The 17,238-nt window shown below is 36.1% G+C and overlaps 1 protein-coding gene across 1 annotated transcript; it reads right to left on the reverse strand.

Annotated features, from left to right (window-relative positions):
- Positions 1–444: 444 nt before the first annotated feature.
- Positions 445–13,927, reverse strand: LOC113095997 (glutamate receptor ionotropic, delta-1-like). Its single transcript, XM_026261372.1, has 5 exons — positions 13,880–13,927; positions 9,267–9,440; positions 2,754–2,915; positions 2,509–2,628; positions 445–525 (listed from the first exon to the last, which is right to left on the reverse strand). Exons 2-5 carry the CDS (start codon positions 9,417–9,419, stop codon positions 445–447), a joined length of 516 nt encoding a protein of 171 aa, XP_026117157.1. The 5' UTR covers positions 9,420–9,440; positions 13,880–13,927.
- Positions 13,928–17,238: the final 3,311 nt, after the last annotated feature.

Raw genomic sequence — 17,238 nt, forward strand, 5'->3', positions numbered from 1 at the left:
CAGAGGTTCATTACAGCTCTTTTTTTTCTCCCAGATTCACCTGCAACCTGCGGTCAACCTATTGCCATGGGAACTGCTCGGCCAGTTGTGCAGAGGTCACCTACGTTGGCTTGGACAGACTGAAACACAATGTTACTGCCTAATGTCACTGCAATACCAACACAAAACCAGCTGATATCATGTGTGTAGCTGGTCACTTTGCCTTATTTTTTACAAGCATTTGCAGGACAAAATGACAACACCTGCTTAGTCTGATTTTCACTCCCTTTTGTCCCTCTCTCCCTCTCCCTCCCTTGTTTAATAAGATCATTAAGTTGTTGAATTAACCTAGTGTGTTTTTGCACCAGGACTGATCCTATTACTATTAATTCAATAATCAACTAAAGGGCTTGTAAAGTTCATCAAAATTTCAGGACTTTCTCTTCATAGCACCTGCTCTCCACATTAGGGTGCTGAGCGAAACTGCTCTGGGGTGTGCAGGACTGGGAACAGATCCATCTTGTAAAAGATGCTTGGTTTCCCAATCTGGATAACACCACAAAAGAACAGACAATTTAATGAAAAGAGAAGATTAAAAGAAAGTGAGCGAGGGAGATGGAGAATGACACAGATGGATTTGGCGAGAATGAGAAAGAGAGAAAATAACATCTCCGTCTTCATTATGGAGGTAGATTCCTCTTGACATCTGGCTGAAAAATAACCTCCTCATTCCAAACATTCAGTATACTAGACACGTTTTCTTGCTTTATAGCAATCGTTGGGTTGTCAGGACAACTTCTGGGTGCATCTGAACAGCTCAGTTCACATTGATTGCTCATTTGTGTGAGTATACAGTATATGTGTGTGTGAATATGTTACTGTTATGAAAAAAATGCCCACACCAAATTACGTATAATCCAAGTTAATATGTAAGGAATAATTGACGACGGCCTGTTGAATTATTAGAAAAATAATACACACCTGAGGTGGCAATGCAGCCACGACACCAAGCCAATCAGCCAATCAGATTCAAGCATTCAACGGCCCCGTAGTATAAAAAGTAATAATATATTTACAATATAAAAATACTGTAAAATGTGTAGAATAAAAATGTGTGAGCTTCTCCCAAAAAGATTACAGAAATTAAATACACAATTTTTTCTCACTAATTTAATTACTAATTTAATTTGTATTTTATTAACACTTTATCTGATAAAAATATATATAGATATTGAACATTGAACATTTGAACACACATATTGCTCCCCTTATGAAATAAATAAATAAATTGAATGCATCATTTAATACCTTTCACAATTAAACCGTATATTCTGTAAGAAAGAAAGGGAGAGGAAAGCTGAAACTGCAGGAAGAGAGTCTGTGACATGCAGAGTGCCTCTATGTGGGCTTTAGAGAGCCTTGAGGAGGAGACATCCTTTTAAGAAGAGATCAGAGTGGAAAAATGCATATTAATGCTGACAGACAGCAGAATGTGTGTGTTTTTAGCTGTTAGTGTATTGGACAGTAGGGGTGCTATATTGTACATGTGTGTGTTTGTGTGTATGTGTAGTCATTATCGCTACGTGTTTCTTGCCAGAGGGAATGGTCATGTTCAACTCACACACTCACTAATATTCAGGCTAGAAGATTGAGATTGTTTGGTGTGTGATAGACCCGGCAGCCCTGCTAATGACCACAACTATGTCGCAAAACACTTCCACTGCCCTGCAAGCATTTGCGTATGAGTTCTTGTGCATCAGATGGAGAGATGAAAGAGAACTTGAGACAGAGCGAGACAGAAGCGATAGATTCACCAGTTCTGATGTATATTTTTTACTACGTGTGTTGATGTTTGTGTGTTGTTGTGAGATCTAATGAGTTATTTGTATTTGTGTGTTAAAGTATCTTGGCCATGTTAAATGTCAGTGTCTCCAATTTCAACACACAGCAGGATCCATCATTCAGTTCTTTGTACTCTCTTTCCATCTATCTCGCTCACCTCACTTCAGTCCACTTATCTTCTCCTTTCAGATATTTTTGGTTGTGCATCATGATTTCTGTCTGTTTATTTTGAAGTAGCTAATGCCCCCAGAATACAGAAATAGGCTCAGCTCTTTCCCAGCCACATGTGACCTCTATGAAAAAGAATTAGTGCTCTTCTTAATTAAAAAATAAATAAATCACAATGTACTGTATAGAGCAGGATATTGGTGGGTTATCTAAGCCCCTTTTGATAACACAACTGCATAATTATGCAGGAAAAAAAGCTAATTTGTAAACCATTCACAAATAATAACAAATAGCTGTGTACACTATGAAAAAAACTAATCCAAATACCAAGTAACTGGTTCAAACATATTTTTTTTTTTCAGAATTAATCCTAACCGGGTAAGAAGCGGAGACACTAAATGTCAGTATTCGGCATAGCATATTGTGCAAACATGCTGTTAAAATAATCTGAATTTATGTCATTTTCTTATTTATTGGTAAAGTAACATCCACTCACTCAAGTACAATATTTCCACTCACCCGCTTCACATCTTTTCCAAAAGTCTCACTGTAACTTGTCCCCAGGATCTCAAACTGGACATGAGAGTTTGCTCCATTGCTTCGAAAGTCCATTAAACCAGTTAGCCCAGAAATCCGCCCCTAAGAAAATTAGAATTAAAACGTCTGTTTAGAAAGATATACATAATTCAAACCAGACCTGTTTTATTGAACACTCCTGGTGAGCTAAAGATCAAATTAAGATGAACTGTAAAGTGACTTCAGACCTTTTGGATTGTGTCTAACATGGACCAGCCTCCATTCCAGGGCTTGGTTGACTTCCTCATGCAGTTCAGACTAGCCATGCTGTGCCATTTCCTGTCCTCTAACTTCCGGTAGAAGGCATTGGCCAACATCAGCACACTGTCGTACAGGTACAGGCTAGACACCTAGAGACATATACACCAAACAAATGTGGTGATTACTTTACATGCACATCTTACACTTAAAAACCTGACAATGTATAAGGTCATTTAACCATCTTAAAGGGATAGTTCTCCCAAAAATCTTTTACTCACCCTAATGTATGACTTTCTTCACACTCCAGTCCAGTAGGTGGCACAGATGTAAACCTGCTACTCCTGGGTAGGGTTGCACCAGCCATTCGTAAGTTCTTACTTAAATTAGAACGTTAAGTCCACACTAGAGGCTTTGTAAACACTAGCTAGTTTGTAACTAAATCTATACATTATTTGGTTGCACCAATTTGTTCCCCGTAAAGTAATGCAAAGTCGCATAATATGACATTTACCATACATCATGCAATAGAAACCTTCAAATATGCGAGCAGAACTTGTTTAAATGCTATGAATTTTAATTTATCCTTCATTCTAACTTATTTTGCCTCAAGAATACTAATGGTAAAAATAAGTTTCCATTAAAAAACGATAGTTTTATTAAATTAGTCTACGTTTAAGCTATTTTTATATGTAAATAACATTCAGAAACTGTAATTGAAATAAATAAGGATCAATAAATACTGAAAGAAAAAACAAACATAAGAAATGCCATTTATTTATTATTTCATCTGACATGAACAACACGGACCAGCGCACAGAGGCGCACTGTAAATGGGGCGTTAAAGACACGCAAAAAACAACAACAAAGTATGTTTATTCACATGTTGTTTTCTCTCTTAATATGTTCATTAGTATAAATGGCAGCAGCATCATAGAGGCCTAAAGGATTGCAGGTTGTCGGGTAAAAGAAGAGCATATTGATGCAGTTCACTCAGTCTGCTATTTTATTCGAACCATTACTCCTGACCAGACGCCTCCGTAAATATTTAGTTTATATGTAGAGTTAAACTTCAACTAAGTGTAATGGTGCAAATATTTAGTAGTGCGTAAGTTGTAACTTAGTGCCCATTTATGTCAAAACTAGGGTAAGTTTTAACTCATATACAGCTGGTGCAACCGGCCTCTGGGGTTTTGATTGCATTCGAACATAAAGGGTGAACATCCACCACCTACCGGACTTGAGTGTGAAATCTCCTTTTGAGTTCTGCAAAAAATTGTGATTACAGAAGAGTGATACATGTTTGGAACAACATAAAGCTGAGTAAATGATGACTGCAGTTACATTTTGCAATGAACATTCCCCTCTATTCTAACAGTATTTCTAAAGATCATAAATGGTTTAAGCACAATCCAATTGCCTTTTTTTTATATATTACAGCTTATTCAGCCTATTCAATGCTTGTGTGGATATCCATTTAGTAATTGACAAAAAACAAAGACAATTTCAAATAATCATATAAGCATGTTTTCTTGGCTTTGTCAAGTTTTTATGATGATAGCTTTCAGTGTTTTGTTGTATGTCAACACACTTAATTCCTAATAAAGGCATTAATGCTAGAGTTTACATCAGAGAACAATGCAAATCTTTGACTTTGATGTAAATGGTACATCATAATGGGGTTCTGAAATTGACACTTCAACAGGAAACCAAAAGCACAAACATCCTCTGACTTATTAAAGGTCCTGTTGTACTTTTGGAAATCCATTTCGTATAACTACTTTATTGCTAATTAAAATGGCTCTCTTCCTCAAAACCTATATTGTGCACTGCTGTCTGTCAAAAGCTCTGTCAGTTTCTCCAAGTGTGTAGGCGGCCTAAGCCTAAAACATTTAAAACAGCAGCTTAAGAGGGCTGAATGGCGAAGCCACGTACTAAAATTGTTCTCTAACTTTGTGAAAGACAGATTGAGTGTGTGAATGTGTCTGCTCGCTCCTTCTTTGAGACAGAGAGCAAGAAGAAAAGAAAGAGCGCTGCAGGAAATTTTTGCATGACTCTGCTCCTGCCGAGAGCAGCTGTCATGCTGAGAGACACCTGGAGAGAGAAAAGACACCCTGAACGACAGCACTGTTATCGTCAAGGAGACGAGAATCCGGGGGCCGCACGGCCAAACTCAATGTCCCCTCAGACATGTGATCCTGACAAAACAACACACTTATGAGCAGATCAATGTGGAGAGAGAGGAAGAGAGAATGAATGCATGACTGTGAGAGGAAAGAATGTAAGTGAGGGATGCTGGGAGGAATAAAAAACGTCATTTTACAATGAAGATTACATCTTTATCCACTCTCTTTAATAGCTGTCTACATGAAAGATGAGACTGCTGCACTCCTGCTAGAGTCAAGACTGCACACATGAGCGATGAAACAAAACCTTTTTTTTCCAAAACCCTTTACCCTTTTCAAGCGGAAGAAGGAAGGCAAATAGGGATGAATTTATCTGCCTTCTATCCTTTCATCCAGTTTGCATCCATGCTAAGGCTGACAACTGGTCAAGATAATACAGAATCATTCTCTATTTACGGGAAAGAACGGCATTCAGTTTAAAATATGACATGCAGTTTGTCATGTATTTTAGCATCTTCAACAATAAGAACTGGATGCTTTAGTATTTATTGCATTTTATTCAGTTTCAAGTGACAAAAGATAAAAGATTGGAATAGAATTCAAACTGGCAACGATAGATGTGAAATGAGTTTACTTTTTATTTCAATGGGGAAAAATCAAGGACAAAATCAATTCCCACCCTACTTTTTTTTTTTCGCTCAAGAATCCGTTTCATTTGGATATACAAAAGATAATCGCAATTCCTCATGATGATTTTAATTCATTTACCACCATTTCTGGTTTAAACTAATTTGCACTTGTTTTGTAAATCTGGGTAAAGCTATGATTTGTTTTTTAACACTGATTCTGGTCACACTTTAGTTTGGGAACCAATTATCACTATTAAGTAACAAATAACTATAACTTTTGCTTTGAACTCCTAATTTGCTTCCTATTAATAGTTGGTAATGTAGATGTTAAGTTTAGGTATGGGGTAGGATTAAGGGATCTAAAATATGGTCATGCAGAATAAGGCATTAATGTGTGCTTTATAAGTACCAATAAACAGCCAATATGCTAGCAATATGCATGCTAATACACGTTTAGTAAACAGTGGGAATTGTCTCCAAAAACTAAAGTCCCCAAAATTAAAGTGTTACCCTGTTTTTGTACTTTGCACAGTAAAATTAATAATAAAAAAAAATCTTAGTCTGTATAATGAAGATGTCTAAATACAAAGCAGTTAAAAATGTAACTGTTCATGCTGAGATATTTATGTACAGTCTGGTTGTTTTCTTTAAAGTGTTAAAATGGGTAAGAAGATCAACTGTTATACTGTATATGTAATGTCACAATTTAAAAATGGTTTAGTTTTACAACAGATGCAGTGAAGTTGTAAGCCAGAATCAAAGCAATAGCATCTCTAAAGCATTTTTAGCACTTAATTCAGTCAGGCAAAACTATATACAGGCATAGCAGAAAGCTGTGACTGTGTTTCATTTCAGTTTACTACATGGTCAACTTGCCATCAATAGTTTAATGAAATCTTAAGTGTCATATGCGATATAAAGAAATGGAGAGCATTCCTTATTTGCTCTGCTGAAGTTGGCAACCCTATCAGCAACCTTTCTCACACTGTGGTTATGGTTGTCTGGGTTTATAGCCGAGACATGATCTATTTGCTCATGTAAGAGTTATGTGAATGCAGAAAATGTTAATGTGCCCGTGACATAAGATCACATAATTTCGACCTCTGAGGCTCCTCATTTGTCCCCTAAGTAGTGAAGTGCCTTCAGTACGCCCTGCCAGATGTCCAATTAGTCAGACATATCCTTGACATGGATTCAAGGCTTTGAAAGCCTTTCAAGACTGTGGATTTATGAGTCAAAGTCTTTTCCGCCCGCAAGAGAAACAAAATATGCTATCTGTTTAACCAATGTAAAGGAAAGACTCACATAGTTACTACTAAGTAACAAATAAAATGCATCAGTGGCTTTACTTCCCTGTGTGCTTCTGTGTGACTGTGAGCTAGATGAAATGATTCCTAACACAACAATGACATGTTTTAAAATCAGTGTGTTCCTCAGTGAAAGCTGCTGATATCAGAGTGATCAGGGTGTGCTTTTAAGGATGTGCAATTTAGGCCACAAAGTGGTCTATAAGGAAGCTGTCTGTTAGCGTTCACACTTATCTCAATGTCAGTTGCTCAGCTGGCACAGGCAGACATGATTTTAAATCAGCCCATTTTCTCATAGGCTTTTTAATTTATTCTCCTGCTCTATAAATATCCTGTCATTGAACACTCTGCAGGTGCAGAAGAATGACAAAGAATGAAATAAAGAAAAAAATATGAACACATTCTTTCATTTTTTTTAATAAACAATACCATTCCCAAAGGTTTCCAAAAGTCTCATATGATCAGCAAAGCTGCATTTTTTCCTCCCAAAATACAGTAAAAATAGTTATATTGTTAAACGTTATTACAATTTAAAACTATTTTATTTTAGTTTATTTTAAAATGTAATTTATATCTGTGATAGCAAATTACTCTAATCTTGAGCATCACATGATCTGACAAAAGTAATTTTAATATGTAGATTTGATGCTCAAGGAACATTTCTTATCATTAAAAATGTTGAACACAGTTATACTGCTGATTCTTTTTATAGAAACTGTGCTAAACTTTTTTGGTATTCTTTATTGTCAATATTGCTGAATTGAATATGTCCCTGCTGAGGAAAAGTATTAATTCTTACACACACACATATGTTTGTATATGTACAGTATGTACAGTATGCATATATATATATATATATATATATATATATATATATATATATATATATACATACTGACTCTTAACCTCTGAACCAATAGTGTATATAAGTATTTCATGTTACTTACTAAAAACTATTTTGTCAGAATTTATAGCTACTTTTGAAAGACTATGAAAAGATAAATGTAAAAAAAATAAATAAAAAACACTCAAAATTAAGGCTATATGAGACACATATATACATAGAATTGGAATGGCATCCCTCACTCTAAATTTATTCCCTACACTCCATCTTGGATGTTGCATGTTGCATCTTGCATCTAGCATTTCTTAGCACTGTATTTGATTGTAGAAAAAAAATCCATCCATAACAAAACAACTGCTACTATGAAGCAGACAGTCCATATGTTACTAAACGTCTAATTGTAAACATTTTGAGTATGTAACAACTGTGATGACACAAGCTTTAAATCTAAATGAATGAAACAAAACAACAAAATTGATATATCAATTAGACGGATAAAAGCACGCCACCCACAGAGCTTTAATTCAGCATTGCGTAAACTGTCAGCATGGTGCATGGAGACCCTTGGCCCGAGGGCTCAGTATCACAATGCCGCAACCTCTTGAGTTAATTAAAACAGCCAATCTGCCACAGCACAGATTCAATCTATTACTCTTACTCTTCAACTTGCACTGTATCCTTAGCTCCAATGGAGTGATGAGAGGCATGCCTGCGGCTCCTAACATGATGCATATCTCCTCCTCCTTTTTTGTAAAGAACTCATTTGTCGTTTTGTGGTGCTGCTTTGGCATTAGCTGGTAAGTAACCCTCTTTCCTCATGAATTATTGAGACAGTGAGCCCTAGAGAAAAGACACATGGATTTGCCATCTGCTCAAGAAGAAGGAAAATGGATTCTAAGACCCAAACAAGGTTTTCATAGAGCCACAAACAGATACAGTGTTTTAATGTTGTGTAAGGGAGGGGAATGTTTTCACAATTACATTGTAATTTGTCAACTAGTAAAAGCATCAGGGCACAGGCGGCTAATCTGAATCAGTTGTTTGTTGCCTTGTTTTGAATTAACATTCTAGAAAAGTTAAGTGATACAACAAAGAAAATAAACCTGATAATTACTGAAGTCATTACGCAGTCTTGCATATACTTCTAAACTGCAAATTCCATCTTGAACTATTGGAGTAAATCTCACCAACACAGTGCAATGAAGTCTTCCTGCAGGAAAGCAGCTGCCGTGTATCTTAAATGTGCTATGAATACAAAATAACCTTAAGCAAAAGGCCACAGAATTGAGATTTTTGCTTTAAATCAATCTTTTTTTTTTTTTTTGCAGATCATTGCAAAATAATTCATTTTCTTGCAAAGCTAGCAATTCTGGTGTACACTGACAGGAAGAGACTGTCTTAAGCAACTGACCAATGTATGTTTTGTTTTGTATGTGGCGGTTGCAGATTTATCTGAAATAGATTATACCACAAAAATAGGCCATCTGATGCTGAAACTGCACTTAATGACCTGAACTGACCTTGACCTGTCTATCTATTTCAGATGAATGAGTGTGAATTCACTGCACTCTGAAAAAAATGTTGCTTAGATACATGCCTCAAGAGACTGCAGGTACCCTTCCTGTGGGTCGCAAAGCAGCGAGGAGATGCGATGGTTGTTCCTCATGCAGCGGATGTTGGTGTCTCTCCACAGGGGGAAGATCTGCCGGATCACTGTCATCCGGCCTAGAGCGCTGTGGACAAGCTCCATGATCTCTGTGTCACTAACCTCCTACACTCATAGACACACACACAAACACATACATAAAGGGATAGTGTGAACACCAATATATTAACCCACTGGCACGAAAAAAGCCACCAAACAAATATCTTAAACCATTGGCTGCCCTGAGGACTGTCCCTGCAAGGACCTTTTGCTGGTCTCGCAAACTGGTTGTTATCTGACCTACGAGAGTTCAATACCTCTGCAAAACCAGTAGACTAAAATAATTAAGGATATTATAAATAAATAACCAGCTAGCATACCATTATTACAATCAGCATGCATTGTGTGATAACCATGGAGACGATCTGTTGACAGTCCTTCTAAATATTTGGTAAAATTATATGTAACAAAGAGGGTTTTTGAATAATTTATTACACATCATTATTTAGTAATGTAAAGACTAAAATGCACTAAATAAACATGTGATTCTAAAACACAAGGCATCTTACACTTGCCAATTTTGTACAATAAATGACACTAAACAAACACTAAATGACTGCGGATCACACACTAAAAGACTTTAAAATAATTCTTAACACAACAAACTGGTGCAAAAACATATAATTCATTGATTGGAAAATGCAGAACAATGAAAACGATAACAATTAAAACAGGCTTGAAATAAATTTGCGGATGTCGTGAGAACATGATTTGTGGTCTCAAAGAAATAAATGCATTATGTGAGTGTACATGGAATTATACAAACTATGCATAAATCAGATATAAATGTTAATAAAGAAAACAATTTTAAGAAAACACAGCAGTGGGTAAAAATAAATAAATAAATAGAATTATGCTAAAATGCACAAAAAAGCTAAAGCATAAATGTCTTGCTAGTCAAAGTAGAAGCAAATATCAGCATCAAAACATATCGATCAAATGTCAGAAGTGCTTTAGACTTACTAAGCAACAAAACAAAATGAAGGCCTGTCTGTTTAAAATGTAAAGCATATAGTTTAGTTCATAGTCTTTGAGTGCAATTTATAAACACACTGGAATAGCTCAAGCCTCAGGGAGTTGAGTTACTCTCTCAGTAACGTCCAGAAATGTGACGTACAACATATGGAGAATAAATAATGACAGCAAAGATGGACTGGTGCCTCTGAGAATATGGTGCATGACATTCAAAACACTTCTAAAGATCTGCAATACTTGATTAGCTGCAAAAAGAAAACTTCTTAAAGGAATCTGTACAATAAATGGCAATATTAAAATCTGTTAAATAGTGAAAGCGGTCTTTACAGTCACATTTGATGAATTTAATACATCCTTGATGATAATAATGTTAATAATGGGATTTTGATTCACTGACCTTTATAAATGGAGTATATTCGGTCCTTATAATTACTGTGATCTTAAAAAATATCTTTCTATAATCTTGGCAGCAGTCTAAACGTTGGCGTTTTAATTTTTTATTTTATTTATTAAATAAATAAATAAGGTAGTAGGAGAATATGCTGAGTTCACAGTGCTGAGACAACTTACAGTGTTGAATGCTGGGAGTTCATAAGCAACCTCCAAACACATTAAATCAAAACAGGCCAGCCCACCCATTAATTGATCTCTGATACCTGTCCCTGGTGAAGGTATTAATTATTCATTTATTCATGAATATATATATAAAGCTTTTTACTGATCAACTGATCAAGGTGTTAAGTATAGTCAGGATTTCTGATGTCCCTGTCTGTAATTAAATCACCGCAGATGTTTGAATCCCTGAACATGCTGCATGAAGCCTGTCATTTAATTAAACTTCAAAGACTTGTGAAAGTAAGAGAATATTCTGACATCTATTAAAGGTCAGAACCCTGAATATAACTGAAGACACATCTGTACAGGAGACTATAGGCTTAATGAAACGACATAAATGACATTAAAGGGATAGCAGAGATATTTAATATGTCTTCTCTGAATATTTTATTTCATTTATTTCCAGTAAAATTGTTTATTTAGCACTCTTGTTGTGTTAATCATTTGCAACTGGACTTTTTTGTTCTTAAATGAATGAACTACACTAGGCGTTCTGCCATGACCTTGATGGATGAAAATAAAATTAAGTCATAAATTACTCGCCCTGAAGTCATCCTAGGTTTATATGACTTTCTTCTGTCAGACGAATTCAGCTGGAGTTATTTAAAAAAATTGTCTTTGATCTTTCAAGCCATTTGATGCAGTTTAGCGGGTGTTGTACTCCATCGGTTCATGAGAAGTTCCATAAAAATCTCATCCCATAAAAAAAAAGTGTCTCACGCAGCTCCGGGGGTTGAACAAAGGCCTCCTGTAGCAAATTGATGCGTTTTTCTAAGAAAAAAATCCATATTCAAAACGTAATAATCCCTTTAATCTAGCTTGTGCTCACAGTTGTAAATGAAGCAGGTCCGGGGGAAAGAAGTGACTAACATGGAAACCCAGTGGAGAGATCAAAGCAAAACAACGGTCACTAATTAGAAGTACAAAACAAGGATTTGTACAGAAGAATTTCAGAGGATTTCAATATAAGCCAGCAGGAGACTGGTTTTTCTTTGCTACAGTAAGGAAACTTTGCTTCCTTTGCTCCTGTTAACAAACGTTGGTTTTCATGAGAATTACATGGATATGCATGCGCAGCTGCTTCAGTTTTACAACAGTGAGCGTAAGATAGATTAGAGTGATTATTACGTTTTGAATATGGATATTTTTCTTACAAAAACTGATTGATTCGCTACAGAAGGGCTTTGTTCACCCACTCCCTGGAGCCGTGTGATTTTTTTAATGGATGAGCTTTTTATTAAACTTCTCATGGACCGATGGAGTGCAACACCTGCTAAGTTGCATCAAGTGCCTTGAAAGATCAAAGACAATTTTTTAAATAACTACAGCTGAATTTGTCTGAAAGACTAAAGTCATATACACCTAGGATGACTTCAGGGTGAGTCATACTAACCCTTTAATTTGTGTTCATTGGTGTTGTGGTGACCTTCATGTGTGTGTTGAGGGACAAGAAAATTACTCAGCTTTAATTCAGAATAAGGGGTAAACAGAAGAATCACAGCAATGTGACCAGTGGTGCCCCCAGAAAATGTTAATAGGGGTGGCAAGATGAGGCCAAAGCAAATCTTGGGGTAGCACATCAAAATAAAGAAAGAAAATTAAGGGTTTGCAATATTGACAAAAAATTATATCTCTGTGACTTCTGGGATTTTATAGATAATGATAATTATAAAATATTTTGCTGAGTGTAGTATAGTGCTGGTATCTTATTTCTAATTGTGCTGACAGCTGACTCTTAACTTTTTTTTTTTTTTTTTACCTTTACACCATTTTTTTTTGACTTTTTTGAAGAAATCCTCAATTCTGAAATATATAGGGAAAACTTTTATTTAACCGAAAAACACAAACTGCAAAAAATGTATGTGCATTTTGAAATCAACTTTATGAAATTAAACCTATATTTTAATGAATTATATGCAGCAATAAACAACGTGTAAACTAGAGCTGCAAGATTTTGGATAAATTGAGAATCAGGTTTTTTTTATATATATATATCTTTTGTAAACACTAGGCTTTCTTCTTTCGTGAGGGGGTTTGGTGCCACGGTATCTATGTTTCCAAGCAGCACGTTTAAGAACACGACACACACGTCTCGCAGAAATCCTGTAGAATTCAACCAATCCAATGATGACTTCGACACTCCTGAAGTGTTTCCACTTTTGTGTGCCATATGCATCAGACGTTCAGACAACGGTCCATGGCATGACGTCTGAGGCTGAGACAAGGTCTCGGGTGCTAATGCCATTGTTTCAGATCTCTAGTTCGCATTTTGATAGTCTTTCCATCCACTGCGGCTGCCATAGCCTACTGAAAGATATGTGAACACCCCTAATCCAACTGCAGTCCAATGACAGGGACTCACATTTCGAAAGACAATTCCTCAAATAACATTATAGTCCCATCTCACATCTTGTTATCGAAGATGCGGCATTAATTTGGTGATAGTTTTTATCATCAGATATTAGTTTTAGCTTGTCAACGTCTCATCTTCATCACAGAAAAAATGTCTTTAAAATATTTCGTCTTCGTAAACAAAATGAACACTGCCGAGTACTGCACTCAGTTCTTATTATGCTAGATTTCTATGCACAGCTCTCACTGGTTCTTTGTAGGGCCAGACTCTCATTTGGTCTTGCTTCCACTTCGTCCATCAACAGAGTGAGGGAGGGAGGAAGAGAAATAAGGAGAGCAAAACTGTGGCTTACAGTCATGCCAGTGCAATAATCCACTGTCAGCTTTGCTCTAGCATGGTGACAGCACATTATAAACTGAATGAGAGATGTGCCACATATCAAACACTGTAAACTGAATTTGGTCTGTTTTCAGGATCTGACTACTGACAGTTTCCAGGTCGATCCCTCATTTCTGAAACAGATAAGAATGAGTAATGAAACTTATTATGAATATGTGCTTACCTCATTGGCATACACCCAGTGACTATCTTTGGATGCTAGATTCGTTTCCACTGCCTGCAGAAAACAAAAACACAAAAGAAAAAATGACTGTGATGAAAATATACAAATCTTCTTGGTGTACATACAAAAATCATAAGCTCAACCATTTTCCTTTGAGAATTAATGATACTTTTTTTTTTTTTTAAATGAGAATTTCTGCTTCCTGTAGCAATGTAAAAAGAAAACTTTGCTTTTAAAGTTTTGAATCTTCAAAATAATGTTTTGAAAGTAATACTGCTATAATACACACACACACAGTAACAATAATAAAATAATACAGCAAATGTATACAATGTTTTACAGTATTATTAAAAACAAATAATATACAGTATTTAATAATAATAATAATAATAATAATAATAAGAATTTCAAAAGAAATGTTAATACATTTTAATAATCATTTTGTAGCACTTTTTTTTACAGTCCTGTTCCTCATGTACATACTATGTACTTATTATGGTAATTACAATAACTATGTAATAACTAGGTACTAACCCTGAACCTACCCCTAAACCTAACCCTACCCCATGTAGTTACCTTGTATTACCAGAATTTTCTTAGATAAATACACTGTAAGTACACTATAAGTACATGTTAGTACACGTACTGTAAAATAAAGTGCAACCATCATTTTTGTCAGAAGTAATATGTGAACATTTTAAGAATCGAATTAAAGCGCTATCAGATTCTGATAGCCCAGATATGAGATTCTGTGATTTATGAGCTCCAGATTGATAAAATAATTGTGCACCAGCTAAAGACTCATGTGGAGGCATCTGTCAGAGTAACAATTCTTGCATCTTTGATACCAAAATAGAGAACAGGTGCAGCACAACTGGGGTAAGTGGGAACAATCTGCATTACACACACATGGAATGGCACGATATTAAAAGGATAGTCCCCCCGACCATCACAATCCTGTCATCATTTATTCACCTTGTATTTCTTTCTTCTGTAGAAAAAAAAGAGGTTATTCTGAAGAACTTTGGTAACCTAATATTTTATGGTTACCATTGACTTCTACTCTATAGACAAAAAACATAAAAATATCTTCTTTTATGTTACACATAAGGAAAAAAGTTACACATGTGGGTGAGTAAATGATGACAGAATAAAAAAAATTGGATGAACTATCCCTTTAGGTTATAGGGACAGTACAGAGCACAGAAATTCCTCATAAATGCAATCCCGTGGATAGAAATGCAATGAAATTACCACCTGTCCACGAAATGGAATATAAATTTTTGGATATCTGGTTGTGAATCTTGACAGTGGCCACAGTGGAACACCTGCAGACGGACAGACTGGCTTTCAAGTTTAGGGAGTATATATTGGACTGACTGCAGGCAATAATGAAGCGATAAGACCACAATACAGGAAAAAACATTGCTTATCAAACGTGTCTGGGTTCAGTATATGTGTGTATAAAGAGATAGTGGGAGTGTATTTTTATGTCAGACACAGACACAGCAAAAAAGGTAAAATTTCCTGCTCAGGCTGCAATTCAAAGTACACATCGGATGCCGGAAAATAATAAAACACAGCTGGAGGTTGGAACACTGCTTTCATGTACGCTTCAAAACAATGGAGACTGTGTTGGTGGTTCTTTACATCAACTTGAAAAAATATCGATCCAAAATCTTCTACTGAATAGCACTCGGATGCTCAGCACAAACATATGCACCACAGTCCACAGACAGTCCAAGAGAATGAATCACAGTCTTGAACCATGCTGGAAAGAGCAAGTGCATTGTAGCATCTGTAAAAACCACTTGTTTTTCTATCTATGCTTCCTGTTGTGCAACCAGTCAAACCCAGACCATAACATCATATTCTGAATTGATATGTGTTGGTAGTGTATGGTTATCCCCAAAGTCATAACCAAACAAGGTGACTCTTTCCCTCTTGCTTGCAATACTGTTTATCTGGGCGCATATTCACAAAACATATTTGGGCTAGAAGTAGCTCATAACTCACTGATTTAGGAGAAAAAAATGGGTGTGTCAGTCCTAAATTTAGGACTCCTAAATGTTTGCTCTAAGAGTAAAGAGTAAAACTAGCTCCTAAATCTGTCACTAAGATCAAACCACAAACTATCCTAAAATAATTGTTGCAGGTAATCTGCCTTGGACCATTAATATTTTAGAATCATTTGACGATAATATGCTTCTAAAGGGGTCATATGACGTTGCGAAAAAGAGCATTATTTTGTGTATTTGGCGTAATGAAATGTGTTTACATGGTTTAAGTTTAAAAAACACATTATTTTCCACATACTGTAAATTATTGTTTCTCCTCTATGCCTGCCTTTATGAAACTTGTTAATATTTGCAAAGCTCATAGTTCTGAAAAGTGAGGTGTGCTCTGATGGACCAGGCTATTCAGTGCATTGTGATTGGCAAAAAGCCTCAAGTGTGTGACATTTACATTTACACATTTAGTCATTTTGCAGATGCTTTTATCCAAAGCGACTTACAATTGGGGGATAAATAAAGCGATTCTTCTTAAAGAGGCAAACAGACAATTAAAGTGCTTGTAATACTAAGTTTTAGACATTGTTCAAATGAGTACAAGTTAGAAAAAGAATGAATAAATAAAGAGAAAGTATTTATTTTTTATTTTTTTCTACAATGAAGTCAAGTAGTTTAGAAAGAGATGAGTTTTCAGCTGCCGGTTGGAAATTGTCAGGGATTCATTCCGGATAAGACTTGGAAGATCATTCCACCAGCCAGGAGTGGAGAATGAGAATGTTCTGGAAAGTGATTTTGAGCCTCTCTGTGATGGTACCACGAGGCATTGTCCACTGGCAGATCTCAGACTTCTGGATGGGATGTAGATTTGTTACAGTGAGTGGAAGTAGGTGGGTGCTTAGCCTGTGGTTGTTCTATATGCAAGCATCAATGTCTTTAACTTGATGCGAGATGCAACCTAGCCAGTGCAAGGAGATAAAGAGAGGTGTAACATGGGGTCTTTTTGGTTAATTGAAGAACAGTAGTGCCACTCCATTCGGTATCATTTTTAGAGGTTTCATTGTGCTTGATGGAAGTCCAGCCAGAAGAGCATTGCAGTAGTCTAGTCTAGAAATGACAAGGTCCTGGAAAAAGAAGTTAGAAAGGACTAGAAAAGGACCCAAAAAGACAAAAAAATGGTTAGAAAGGGCCTGATCTTTCTGATGTTGTGCAATGCAAACCTGCAAGATCGAAAGATGTGGCCTTTGATGGGGAAATAGTAGAAGAACCTAGCTGGATGGAGAAATCATACTGAAGAGTTGGAGTGATAGGGAAGACAAGAAGCTCAGTTTTTGCCAGGTTGAGCTGTAG

Source organism: Carassius auratus, unplaced genomic scaffold (assembly GCF_003368295.1).
Source record: "Carassius auratus strain Wakin unplaced genomic scaffold, ASM336829v1 scaf_tig00215830, whole genome shotgun sequence".
Taxonomy (NCBI): domain Eukaryota; kingdom Metazoa; phylum Chordata; class Actinopteri; order Cypriniformes; family Cyprinidae; genus Carassius; species Carassius auratus.